The 12,757-nt window shown below is 50.9% G+C and overlaps 1 protein-coding gene across 4 annotated transcripts; it reads left to right on the top strand.

Annotated features, from left to right (window-relative positions):
• The first annotated feature begins 526 nt into the window (after positions 1 to 526).
• On the top strand, positions 527 to 11,146 carry ECSIT (ECSIT signaling integrator). 4 transcript variants are annotated; one of them, XM_077261933.1, is made up of 9 exons: positions 641 to 725; positions 1,076 to 1,150; positions 1,425 to 1,521; positions 1,651 to 2,023; positions 3,064 to 3,287; positions 4,966 to 5,023; positions 8,890 to 9,035; positions 9,112 to 9,211; positions 9,377 to 11,145. In XM_077261933.1, exons 3-9 carry the CDS (start codon positions 1,435 to 1,437, stop codon positions 9,631 to 9,633), a joined length of 1,245 nt encoding a protein of 414 aa, XP_077118048.1. In that variant the 5' UTR covers positions 641 to 725; positions 1,076 to 1,150; positions 1,425 to 1,434; the 3' UTR covers positions 9,634 to 11,145. The 4 variants fall into 4 exon arrangements, with proteins under 4 accessions (XP_077118046.1, XP_077118048.1, XP_077118049.1 ...); XM_077261931.1 differs by lacking the exon at positions 1,076 to 1,150 and having other exon boundaries at positions 527 to 725; positions 9,377 to 11,146; XM_077261934.1 differs by lacking the exon at positions 1,076 to 1,150 and having other exon boundaries at positions 720 to 822.
• Positions 11,147 to 12,757: the final 1,611 nt, after the last annotated feature.

The following is a 12,757-nucleotide window of genomic DNA, read 5'->3' as shown; positions in this document are numbered from 1 at the left end:
TTTTTCCATTCAGGCAAACATAAAAAAGGTGAAAAACAGCCAAAAAATAGACCAAAAGAGGCACCAGTACAATAATGAATTGGGTCCTTGGTGTGACGCGGGGGGCTCAATTATAGCCCCCCTATAGTTACACCAATACAGCAGCATGAGGATGGCGGTTTTCTTACGGCATACAGAGCCAATATTACCATTCAGGATAGCAGAAAAGCTTGGTGACAACTTAACGACCCTAGCGATCCCACACCTGTTGTCAGACGCTTTCCCAAACTTCTGCTTGGTAAATGTGAGCAGTTATGGAGCTATAGAGAAGCCCTGGCTATAGCACTGCATACTGAGGCAGAATAATCAATCAGGAAAGTGGAAAAGCTGGGTACAACCATGGCCATAATGGTTATCACCCAGCTTTCCCAGAGACAGTTAATCCTAAATAAATCTGTAAAAAAATACACTGCATTCATTTGTGTCAGACCCGCAGACGTGAATTATTGGGCAATTTATCGATTTTGAATAAAATTTGTATCAATAGGGGGATCGGTCGCCATTTTGTTGTAGTCCAAAATACTATACATTACAGCGGAGCCGACAAAATGGCGCCGGCGAAGTGGAAACAATGAGAGCGGAGAGTTGGGCCTCTAGTGACGAGAAGTAGCTGCAGAACGATGACGTTTTCTCCTCCAAGATGGCGGCGCCCATGGAAGCAAATTGACATTGCGGTTCCTGAGCAGGTAAACGGCTGTGTGTGCACTGGGGGTGATGGCGCCGGTGTCTGTGGCCGTGACATATGGCTGGAGATGATGATGTTCTGCCACATTCTGACCACTGGTAGCAGATGACCAGCGCCCACCACCGTGCGCCATATCATCTCCCCCCAACCCTTTCTATGTCTCTGCATGTTGTCCGTTCTTCATTGCTTCCACCTGTCTCCACTCTGCATCTCACAGCTGAGGGTTTGTTACTGTTGAGAAGTGTTTATGGCTTCATAGATGGATGTTGTGATAGTTATTCCGAGCACTTTTGCAGCTTTTTATCATTTTCAGCCGTTCTTTAGATATTAACGCTCGTGTTTTGTTTACAGCTTGTTGCCGTGGAGACCGACCACCGCTACCGTCTAGCTTGTGAGTGCCGGGCCGAAGCTGGCCGGGATTGCGAGGTAACAGCACGTTCCGGCGATCCAGCGCTTACAAGCTCAATAGAAAAGAGCACTGTGCGTGTTTTTGCAGCGGTGGTCGGTCTCCTAGGCAACGAACCATAAAAAAAAAGTGTTAATATGTCATGAACGGCTGCAGATTTTTATAAGCCGCAAATTGCAAAATTGCTCATAATTACAAGCGCTATCCAACAGTATCCATCTGCGAGGCTGGGGAATAACCCCTTCAAGAAATGAAAGTGATCCCTGAATCCATTAATGTGATCTTTCTCTGCAGACGGTCGAGGATGAGGAGCCTGCGGTTGTTGTTTGCTGCACACAAGCTATGTGCGGGGGTCAGACCGATGCCAGCGGCGGTGCCCCACGGGGCAAAGGTGAGTGCACAGCTGTATCCGAGCCGCACTCTGCCACTATTCGGATACCTAAAGATAAAATGACTGTAATCCGGAGCACATATGATCATTGTGACCCCCCCTTCCCCTCTGTCTCCATTTGCTTCGCAGGCCCAGTTGCTCCGGGCAGCCCACACCTCATCCTCACCCGGTCCTCCGGTGACTGGCCCCCCATCGAAAACCGTAGCTCCATTTGAAGATGCGTTTGCAAAGGAGCAGAGGGACAAGAGCTCATTTGTCGAGGTGCTCGACTTGTTCTGTGGCCGAGACGTGAGGAGGAGAGGACACATCGAGATGATCGAGGCAGCGCTCAGGTGGATGCCGCAGTTTGGGGTGGAGAAAGACATCGAGGTTTATAACAAACTGCTGGATGTGTTCCCCAAGGAGGTGTTCGTCCCACAGAACTTCATCCAGACCATGTTTCTTCATTACCCCCGACAGCAGGAGTGCGCGATCAGGGTCCTGGATCAAATGGAGTACTATGGTAAATATGGAGTACAGTACAGCTCCTCCCACAATGGGGTGATGGACAGGAGGGCAGAGCTATGTGGCATGGAGTCTGCTCCTCCCTCCACAGGGTGACACAGGAGGAAGGAGCCATGTGACATGGAGTCTGCTCCTCCCACCACAGGGTGACAGTCAAGTGGGAGGAGCTATGTGATATGGAGACTGCTCCTCCCACCACAGGGTGACACAGACAGGAGGGAGGAGCTATGTGACATGGAGGCTGCTCCTCCCCCATAGGGTCACAGGAGGGTGGAGCTAAATGACAGTCTGCTTTTCCCACCACAGGGTTACACACAGGAGGGAGGAGCTATGTGACATGGAGTCTGCTCCTCCCACCACAGGGTGACACAGTCAGGAGGGAGGAGCTATGTGACATGGAGTCTGCTCCTCCCACCACAGGGTGACACAGTCAGGAGAGAGGAGCTATGTGACATGGAGTCTGCTCCTCCCACCAAAGGGTGACACAGTCAGGAGGGAGGAGCTATGTGACATGGAGTCTGCTCCTCCCACCACAGGGTGACACAGACAGGAGGGAGGGGCTATGTGACATGGAGTCCTCCCCCATAGGGTGACAGTCAGGAGGGTGGAGCTATGTGACATGGAGGCTTCTCCCCATAGGGTGACAGGAGGGTGGAGCTGAATGACAGTCTGCTCCTCCCACCACAGGGTGACACACAGGAGGGAGGAGCTATGTGACATGGAGTCTGCTCCTCCCACCACAGGGTGACACACAGGAGGGAGGAGCTATGTGACATGGAGTCTGCTCCTCCCACCACAGGGTGACACACAGGAGGGAGGAGCTATGTGACATGGAGTCTGCTCCTCCCACCACAGGGTGACACAGACAGGAGGGAGGAGCTATGTGATAGGGAGTCGGCTCCTCCCACCACAGGGTGACACAGACAAGAGGATGGAGCTATGTGACATGGGGTCTACAACTCCCACCTCGGGGTGACAGGGTTAGGGGAGTTTACCCCTGTGGTATCGGCTGGCAGCAACTGTTTTTCCTCCTTACAGGAATCACCCCTAACAAGCACACCTATTTCCTCCTTGTACAAACATTTGGGAAATTCAGTCACCCTGTGAAGAAGTACCAGCGGATGCTCTATTGGTTTCCTCGTTTTAAGCATGCCAACCCTTACCCTGCACCCGTTCACCTAGAAGCCGATCCCGTGGCTCTTTCAAAAGTTTGCCTGATGCGAATAGCCGCAGACAGAGACGCCCAAGTGACAGTTTACCAGGTGACTATCAGGACATTCATCGTTTCATTGATAATGGTAGCCCAGCCGGAGAAGGCCCTTTTATTATACATTAAGAATGTGAAAACCGCATGTTAATATCTTACTTCTCCTCTGAGATATGAGCTCATGAAGTTACAGGCCTGAAGCCTGAGACTGCACCACTGAGAGATTCCAGTTTTTGAGCAATGTCCACACAGAACTGACAGCATACCAGCCAGTTACGATGTAAATACTGATGGTGATCCAGAATCAAACAAGGTCTCCATGACAACAGTGCAACCGACAGAAATCAGAAGGTTTCATGGGCCTCACAATCTCAGTAGTGCAGCCTCAGGCTTAGAGCCTGTAACATCAAATGATTATATCTCGGCCTAGAAGAAAGATATTTAAGAGCCGTTTCCACATTTTTAATGTTCATTTAACAATCTTTAAGTATTTCCGGTGAGTTTCCTTCCCTTCCAAAATATTTGATTTCTCTCCCTCTTTAAAATAAAATTTCCTCCATTTTCGGTATAGGGCAACATCTGCATGAATTTTGTACATAAATGTATAACCCACATGCCAAGATTTATAATGGTGGCCACTAGTGATTGTCGCACAGTATCTGATAGCCTGGGGGGTTCTGACATTACTTTTCTGGCATATCCTCTGTAACATAGTCTTAAGGCCCCGTCTCACTAAGCGATTTACCAACGATCACGACCAGCGATACGACCTGGCCGTGATCGTTGGTAAGTCGCTGTGTGGTCGCTGGGGAGCTGTCACACAGACAGCTCTCCCCAGCGACCAACGATCAGGGGAACGACTTCGGCATCGTTGAAACTGTCTTCAACGATGCCGAAGTACCCCTGCAGCACCCGGGTAACCAGGGTAAACATCGGGTTACTAAGCGCAGGGCCGCGCTTAGTAACCCGATGTTTACCCTGGTTACCAAAAAAAACAAACAGTACATACTCGCCTTTCGGTGTCCAGGTCCCTTGCCGTCTGCTTCCTGCTCTGACTGAGTGCCGCCGTACAGTGAGAGCAGAGCGCAGCGGTGACGTCACTGCTGTGCTCTCACTTCTCAATGTACGGCCGGCAGTCAGTGAGAGCAGGAAGCAGACGGCAAGGGACCTGACGGACATCAGAAGGCGAGTATGTATTGTTTGTTTTTTTTTACATTTACGCTGGTAACCAGGGTAAACATCGGGTTACTAAGCGCGGCCCTGCGCTTAGTAACCCGATGTTTACCCTGGTTACCAGTGAAGACATCGCTGGATCGGTGTCACACACACCGATTCAGCGATGTCAGCGGGGCCTCAACGACCAAAAAAAGGTCCAGGCCATTCCGACACGACCAGCGATCTCGCAGCAGGGGCCTGATCGCTGGTACGTGTCACACATAGCGAGATCGCTATGGAGGTCGCTGTTGCGTCACAAAACTTGTGACTCAGCAGCGATCTCGCTAGCGATCTCGCTATGTGAGACGGGGCCTTTACTGGTGGTGGAGTGACCACTGGGAGGACAGGACGCTCAGTCATCTGTAGAGCGCCATTGGGCAGCCATTTATCCGCTAGGAATGGCAAACGTGGGCCACCTGTTCTCAGAATCTGCGTGATACCCTGCAATGTGACGACTTCAGATCTCACATAAGCCATAGCCACGTATATAAATGATGACTTGTACGATTTTTATACAGCTGCCGTCATCAGAAGTGTGTGAGGATGGCACAGTCCAGGAGCATGAGCATCTCGTGGGTATGTACATGACAGAGCGCTATTACAAAGGGTAACTCCAGCTACTTGATGAGAGGAAGGGTGGTAGATGAAAGTGATGTAGGGCGGTGCAGCACTGTGTAGAGAATGGGTAGGGTGGTATACAGAGATGAGGAAGATGTAGGGTGGTGCAGCACTGTCCTGAGGATGGGAAAAGTGGTAGGCAGGGATATTGAGGAGATGAAGGGTGGGGCAGCACTTTGGAGAGGATAGGCAAGATGGTAGACAGAATTGAGGGAGGAGATGTAGGGCGGTGTAGCACAGTGGAGAGGATGAGTAGGGTGAGTGAGATGTAGGGCAGTGCAGCAGTGTGGTGAGGACAGCCAGAGTGGTGACAGAGATGAGGAGATGTAGGGCGGTGCAGCACTGTGGTGAGGACGGGCAGAGTGATAGACAGAGATGAGGAGATGTAGCGCGGTGCAGCACTGTGGTGAGGACAGGCAGAATGGTAGACAGATGAGGAGATGTAGCGCGGTGCAGCACTGTGGTGAGGACAGGCAGAATGGTAGACAGATGAGGAGATGTAGCCCGGTGCAGCACTGTGGTGAGGACAGGCAGAATGGTAGACAGATGAGGAGATGTAGCGCGGTGCAGCACTGTGAGGACAGGCAGAATGGTAGACAGATGAGGAGATGTAGGGCGGTACAGCAATGTGGAGAGGATGGGTAGGGTGAGTGAGTTGTAGGGTCAGTGCAGCACAGTGGTGAGGACAGGCAGAGTGGTAGACAGAGGGGAGGAGATGTAGGGCGGTGCAGCACTGTGGTGAGGACAGGCAGAATGGTAGACAGAGATGAGGAGATATAGGGCGGTGCAGCACTGTGGAGAGGACGGGTAGGGTGAGTGAGATGTAGGGCAGTGCAGCACTGTGGTAAACAGAGATGAGATGTAGGGCGGTGCAGCACTGTGGAGAGGACTGGTAGGGTGAGTGAGATGTAGGGCGGTGCAGCACTGTGGTAAACAGATGAGATGTAGGGCGGTGCAGCACTGTGGTGAGGACAGGCAGAATGGTAGACAGAGATGAGGAGATATAGGGCGGTGCAGCACTGTGGAGAGGACGGGTAGGGTGAGTGAGATGTAGGGCAGTGCAGCACTGTGGTAAACAGAGATGAGATGTAGGGCGGTGCAGCACTGTGGAGAGGACTGGTAGGGTGAGTGAGATGTAGGGCGGTGCAGCACTGTGGTAAACAGATGAGATGTAGGGCGGTGCAGCACTGTGGTGAGGACACGCAGAATGGTAGACAGAGATGAGGGGATGTTGGGCGGTGCAGCACTGTGGTGAGGACACGCAGAATGGTAGAAATGAGGAGATGTTGGGCGGTGCAGCACTGTGGTTAGAACAGGCAGAGTGATAGACGGAGCTGAGATGTAGGGCGGTGCAGCACTATGGTGAGGACAGGCAGGCAGAGTGATAGACAGAGGGAAGGAGATGTTGGGCGGGGCAGTACTGTGGTGAGGACAGGCAGAATGGTAGACATGATTAGATGTAGGGCGGTGCAGCACTGTGGTGAGGACAGGTAGAGTGATAGACAGAGGGGAGGAGATGTAGGGCGGTGCAGTACTGTGGTGAGGACAGGCAGAATGGTAGACAGAGATGAGATGTAGGGCAGTGCAGCACTGTGGTGAGGACAGGCAGAATAGTAGACAGATGAGGAGATGTAGGGCGGTGCAGCACTGTGGTGAGGACAGGCAAAATGATAGTCAGAGGGGAGGAGATGTAGGGCGGTGCAGCACTGTGGTGAGGACAGGCAGAGTGGTAGACGGGAGGAGATGTAGGGCGGTGCAGCACTGTGGTGAGGACAGGCAGAGTGATAGACAGAAGGGATGAGATGTAGGGCGGTGCTACACTGTGGTTAGGGCAGGCAGGGTGGTAGACAGATGAGGAGATCTAGGGCGGTGCAGGACTGTGGTGAGGACAGGCAGAGTGATAGGTGAGATGTAGGGCGGTGCAGCACTGTGGTGAGGACAGGCAGAATGGTAGACAGAGATGAGATGTAGGGCGGTGCAGCACTGTGGTGAGGACAGGCAGTGTGATAGACAGAGGGAAGATGTAGGGCGGTGCATCCCTGTAATGAGGACAAGCAGAGTGGTAGACAGAGGGGAGGAGATGTAGGGCGGGACAGCACTGTGGTGAGGACAGGCAGAGTGATAGATAGAGGGGAGGAGATGTAGGGCGGTGCAGCACTGTAGTGAGGACAGGCAGGGTGGTAGACAGAGGGGAGGAGATGTAGGGCGGTGCAGCACTGTGGTGAGGACAGGCAGAGTGATAGATAGAGGGGAGGAGATGTAGGGCGGTGCAGCACTGTAGTGAGGACAGGCAGGGTGGTAGACAGGGGAGGAGATGTAGGGCGGTGCAGCACTGTGGTGAGGACAGGCAGAATGGTAGACAGATGAGATGTAGGGCGGTGCAGCACTGGTGAGGACAGGCAGAGTGATAGACAGAGGGGAGGAGATGTAGGGCGGTGCTACACTGGTGAGGACAGGCAGGGTGGTAGACAGATGAGGAGATCTAGAGCGGTGCAGGACTGTGGTGAGGACAGGCAGAGTGATAGATGAGATGTAGGGCGGTGCAGCACTGTGGTGAGGACAGGCAGGGTGGTAGACAGAGATGAGATGTAGGGTGGTGCAGCACTGTGGTGAGGACAGGAAGTGTGATAGACAGAGGGGAGGATATGTTGGGCCGTGCAGCACTGTGGTGAGGACAGGCAGAGTGGTAGAGGGGAGGAGATGTAGGGCGGTGCAGCACTGTGGTGAGGACAGGCAGAGTGATAGACAGAGGGGAGGAGATGTAGGGCGGTGCAGCACTGTGGTGAGGAGAGGCAGGGTGGTAGACAGAGGGGAGGAGATGTAGGGCGGTGCATCCCTGTAGTGAGGACAGGCAGAGTGATAGACAGAGGGGAGGAGATGTAGGGCGGTGCAGCACTGTGGTGAGGAGAGGCAGGGTGGTAGACAGAGGGGAGGAGATGTAGGGCAGTGCATCCCTGTAGTGAGGACAGGCAGAGTGATAGACAGAGGGGAGGAGATGTAGGGCGGTGCAGCACTGTGGTGAGGAGAGGCAGGGTGGTAGACAGAGGGGAGGAGATGTAGGGTGGTGCATCCCTGTAGTGAGGACAGGCAGAGTGGTAGACAGAGGGGAGGAGATGTAGGGCGGTGCAGCACTGTGGTGAGCACAGGTAGAGTGATAGACAGAGATGAGATGTAGGGCGGTGCATCCCTGTAGTGAGGACAGGCAGAGTGATAGAGGGGAGGAGATGTAGGGCGGTGCATCCCTGTAGTGAGGACAGGCAGAGTGATAGAGGGGAGGAGATGTAGGGCGGTGCATCCCTGTAGTGAGGACAGGCAGAGTGATAAAGGGGAGGAGATGTAGGGCGGTGCATCCCTGTAGTGAGGACAGACAGTGGTAGACAGAGGGGAGGAGATTAGGGCGGTGCAGGACTGTGGTGAGGACAGGCAGGGTGGTAAACAGAAATAAGGGAGGAGATGTAGGGTGGTGCAGGACTGTGGAGAGCTTTGTGGGTGAGAGGGACAAGTTTATGTTGTATCCTGTGTAGCGGACGGGTAACCAGTACAATGACTGGTACAAGGTGGAGACATCGGTGAAGCGGCTAGAGAAAAATGTAAGTTATAGTAACCAAGATGGTAAGAAAATGGCAGATTCTGGAGATGTTTTTGAGGTGATTGTATATAATGAAGGATGAAGAGCAGCACAGAGATAGCGGGCGGCTGCCGGGGAGCTTTGGTATGTCATGATTAGGAAGGTTAGCTGAGGGCGGAAACATGAGATGATCAGTTTTGAGATCCAGTGTCAGAGAGAGTGTGGTGTCTGGTCACACAGTCTGGTTTCCCCCCAGGTATCCAGTCTCCGGATCAGATGTCTCTCCTGGCTCGCCATGATCACAGTTTCCCTGTAATAGTTGAAGGTCCGTTCCCACTGTGGCTGAAAAAGACCTGTGTCCAATACTATGTCCTTCGCGCGGAGCCAGGCGCCATAAAGCAGGTGGGTACACGGTGCCGGCTGTGGTGTCTACGTCTGGTCATTGATAATTGATGACTGTCATCTGCTCGTTGGGCAGGAGGAAGTAGACCCCGAGAGATGTCTCTATTACCCCCTGCAACTGGACCTGGACCTGGAGAGGGATCTCGGGGACGACTTGAGCTTTGATGTGGATGAAGGTGAGAATGATGGAGGTCAGAAAAAGCCTGAGGGGTTCGGTGTGTGAAGGGCGATGATATTACCTGCTTTTTTTAGTAGATGGCCTTCAACTGCATGGGTTTGGGGGATGGCGGCAAAAATTAAGGGGTTAAACATCCAGGTGACATCTTGGCTTTTGTTCGCAGTGGAGGAGGGTTCGGTCTACGCCATGTGCATGGCAGGATCTGGAGACGAAAGAGCGCTGGGGAAATGGATCCAGTGTCTTCAAGAAACAAACCCCATCCTTGCTCAGCTGCCGGTTCTCTTCAGACTGACCTCCGGCCCGCAGGAAGTGAGCCTTCCCTCGCAGGAAGAGGCTGCGTCACACAAGACAGAGGAAACGAGAGCGTCCGCAGGGGAGGAGGAAGAGGAGACGAGACAACACCGCAGGATGGAGCAGTAATGATCCCGCACTGGGAGAGAGACGCCGGCCATATAATCTCCAGGAGCAGTCACCGGAACATTACCCAGCGGCTCACGATACAGATATGACATTTAAAGGGGATGTGTTCCCAGGTCCGGTTCTTTCATATTAGAGACTCCTTTAAACCAATGAGCAATAAAATCCACTGAACGGCCCACAAAATGCTAAAAAATGTCACACAGCCCCTCCGCTCCGAGAGCATTCCACCATTGTGAAGAGGCCTGGAGCGGTCACACGACACATTGTGCTGTCGTTCTGATCCCTGACATATAGGGTCACTTCTCTCCCCCTCCGAGCACCCTGAAAAAAAAAACTACTTCTGGGTCTGAGAAAGCTGGGTGGCAGCCCTCATCTGATGCCACACTGCTTCCCCAGGTGACGGTCACTAATATAAAGTACTGCTGGGTCTTACCATGTCTCACGTTGCACATCTGCACCATTCAGGGATGTAAGAAAGATGGCCTGTATGAGCGGCCATGTTAGTTATCAATCAGCCAATCAGAGGTCCGGTCCAGCTGGGAAATGACCTTGTGGAAGCTGAAACCGCCGCCATGTTGGTTTTCATCCAGCTTTGCCAGGAGCAGAGAAATGCTGTATAGAACGGGATTTTCAATAAATATCGGTGGAAACAATGTGCAGCGTCGTGTGGTGCCGTTCATGGCAGCCTGTGTCCTGTCATGTGGGCTGCAGAGCACAGAGTGTCCTAAAATGTCCTACAGCGTGCAGGCAAAGCCAGCCGTAACATAAGCGGGCACACGTATGCAGTAACAGTCCATTAACCCCTTCTGCTTCTAATTCCATTTTTTATTTTCTGTTTTTATTTTTTCCCCTCACCTTCTTCCAAGAGCCATAAAATTATATATATAGATATATACAGTCATTGCCAAAAGCGTTGGCACCCTTTAAATTGCTCCAGCAAATGAAGCGTTTCTTACGCAAAATGATTGCAATTACACAGGTTTATTTCCTTTGTGTGTATTGGAACAACACGTAAAAAGTGGAAAACAAGAGAAGTTGGTTATCATTTCACACAAAACGGGCCCAACAAAACTGTTGGCACCCTCGGCTTAATATTTAGCTGCACATCCTTTGGAATAAATAACTGCAATCAACCAGTTCCTATAAACAACCTTAAAACATCTTTGAACCTCCACCATATTTGACTGTAGGTACTGTGTTCTTTTCTTTCTGGGCCTCATTCAATTTTCGGTAAACAGTAGAATGATGTGCTTTACCAAAAAGCTCTATCTTGGACTCATCTGTCCATAAGACGCTTTCCCAGAAGGATTTTAGCAAACTGCAGTCTAGCTTTTTTTTATGTCTCTGTGTCAGCAGTGGGGTCCTCCTGGGTCTCCTGCCATAATGTTTCATTTTATCCACATGTCATCGGAGAGATCGTACTGACACTGATGCTCCCTGAGCCTCCAGGACAGCTTGAATTTCTTTGGAACTTGATTGGGCCTGCTTAATAAAATATAACTTTTAATATAGTATTTAATATTAATGCTGCCTAAAAAAAAAGAAACAAGGGCTCCAAAGCACAGTGTGTATACTGAGGATGATGGATACGATGGCTAATATGCATATATTTATTTATGATTTAGTCATATAGTATTGTGGGGAGAAAAAAAATATCTTCCTCAAAATGGTGCTGGCATTATGCTAGAATGAAAAAAAATATTTGCTTCATCACGGTGGCAGCAGCAGCGCCTGCGCTGTAGCATCTATCTAAATTTGCATACGATGCAAAGCTAGGAGGGAGAGCTAACACTAGAGAATACAGAAAAAGGATTCAGAAGGAGCTAGATAAGCTTGAGCAATGGGCAGTGACTAATAGAATGGTATTGGAGAAATGCATGATTGTACATCTGGGCAAGAAAAATAGAATTAGAACTTACCGGTAATTCTCTTTCTAGGAACCTTCCACGACAGCAGTATCGGAGGATGTCTCCCCGCCCTAATAGGGGACAGGAACAAGAGGTTAAATACCCCTCCCCTTCCTGCAACCACCAGTGTTTTTTCTGGACACAGTAGCATGTTTAGTTACCACTTAAGTGCAGGAAAATCTAATACATAAATCAGATAGGGAGGGAAATTAGTGCTGTCGTGGAAGGTTCCTAGAAAGAGAATTACCGGTAAGTTCTAATTCTATTTTCTCCAGTCACCTTCCACGACAGCAGTATCGGAGTAATACCAACCTCTAATTTCTTTAGGGAGGGACAACAGCCTGGAGAACTCGTCTGCCAAACGATAGGTCCCAATTGAAGTTGAGCCTGTAGTGTCTGGTGAATGTATGGACTGACGACCAGGTGGTGGCTCTGCATATCTGCTCTGAAGATGCATTACCCCTCTCTGCCCAGGAAGTTGAGACTGCACGGGTGGAGTGTGCTTTTAGAGAAGCTGGAGGAGTCAGATTCTGGGATGAGTAGGCAAGGCTAATGGCCTGTTTAATCCAATTTGCTATTGTACTTTTGGCTGCCTTCTTGCCTTTATTTCGTCCTGACCACTGGACGAATAGATTCTGATCCACCCTCCAACTTTCTGTCTGTTGAAGGTAGAATAGGACCACTCTACGGACGTCCAGGGTATGAAAGACTTCCTCTTTTGGATTAGAGGGATTCGGACAGAAAGACGGTAAGATGATCTCTTGATTTCTATGGAATTCAGAGACCACTTTAGGCATAAAGGAAGGATCTAATTTTAGGATTATGCTGTCCATAGTTACAGTCAGGAATGACTCCCGGATTGATAAAGCCTGTATTTCCCCTATACGTCTGGTGGTAGTGATAGCCACCAGAAAGACTGTTTTTAGGGTCAAGATTTTTAAGTTGGAGGCTGAAAGGGGTTCAAAAGGGTCACCGGTCAGACTCTTTAGGACAAGATTCAAGTCCCACGGAGGGGTGTGGATGAGACGTCTTGGACGGATTCTCGTTGCTGAAGCTATAAACCGTTTGATCCATCGGTGGTTTGCCAGATCTTGGTCAAAGAAAGACCCGAGGGCCGACACTTGGACCTTTAGGGTACTTGGTGAGAGTTCCATCTCCAAGCCCTTCTGGAGGAATTAAAGGATTTGAGCAATCTCTGGGCTGAATGGATCTGGTTT

The sequence above is a fragment of the Ranitomeya variabilis genome, chromosome 5 (assembly GCF_051348905.1).
Source record: "Ranitomeya variabilis isolate aRanVar5 chromosome 5, aRanVar5.hap1, whole genome shotgun sequence".
NCBI lineage: Eukaryota > Metazoa > Chordata > Amphibia > Anura > Dendrobatidae > Ranitomeya > Ranitomeya variabilis.
The sequence above is the reverse complement of the archived record's forward strand: the minus strand, read 5'-3'. Positions and strand labels throughout refer to the sequence as shown.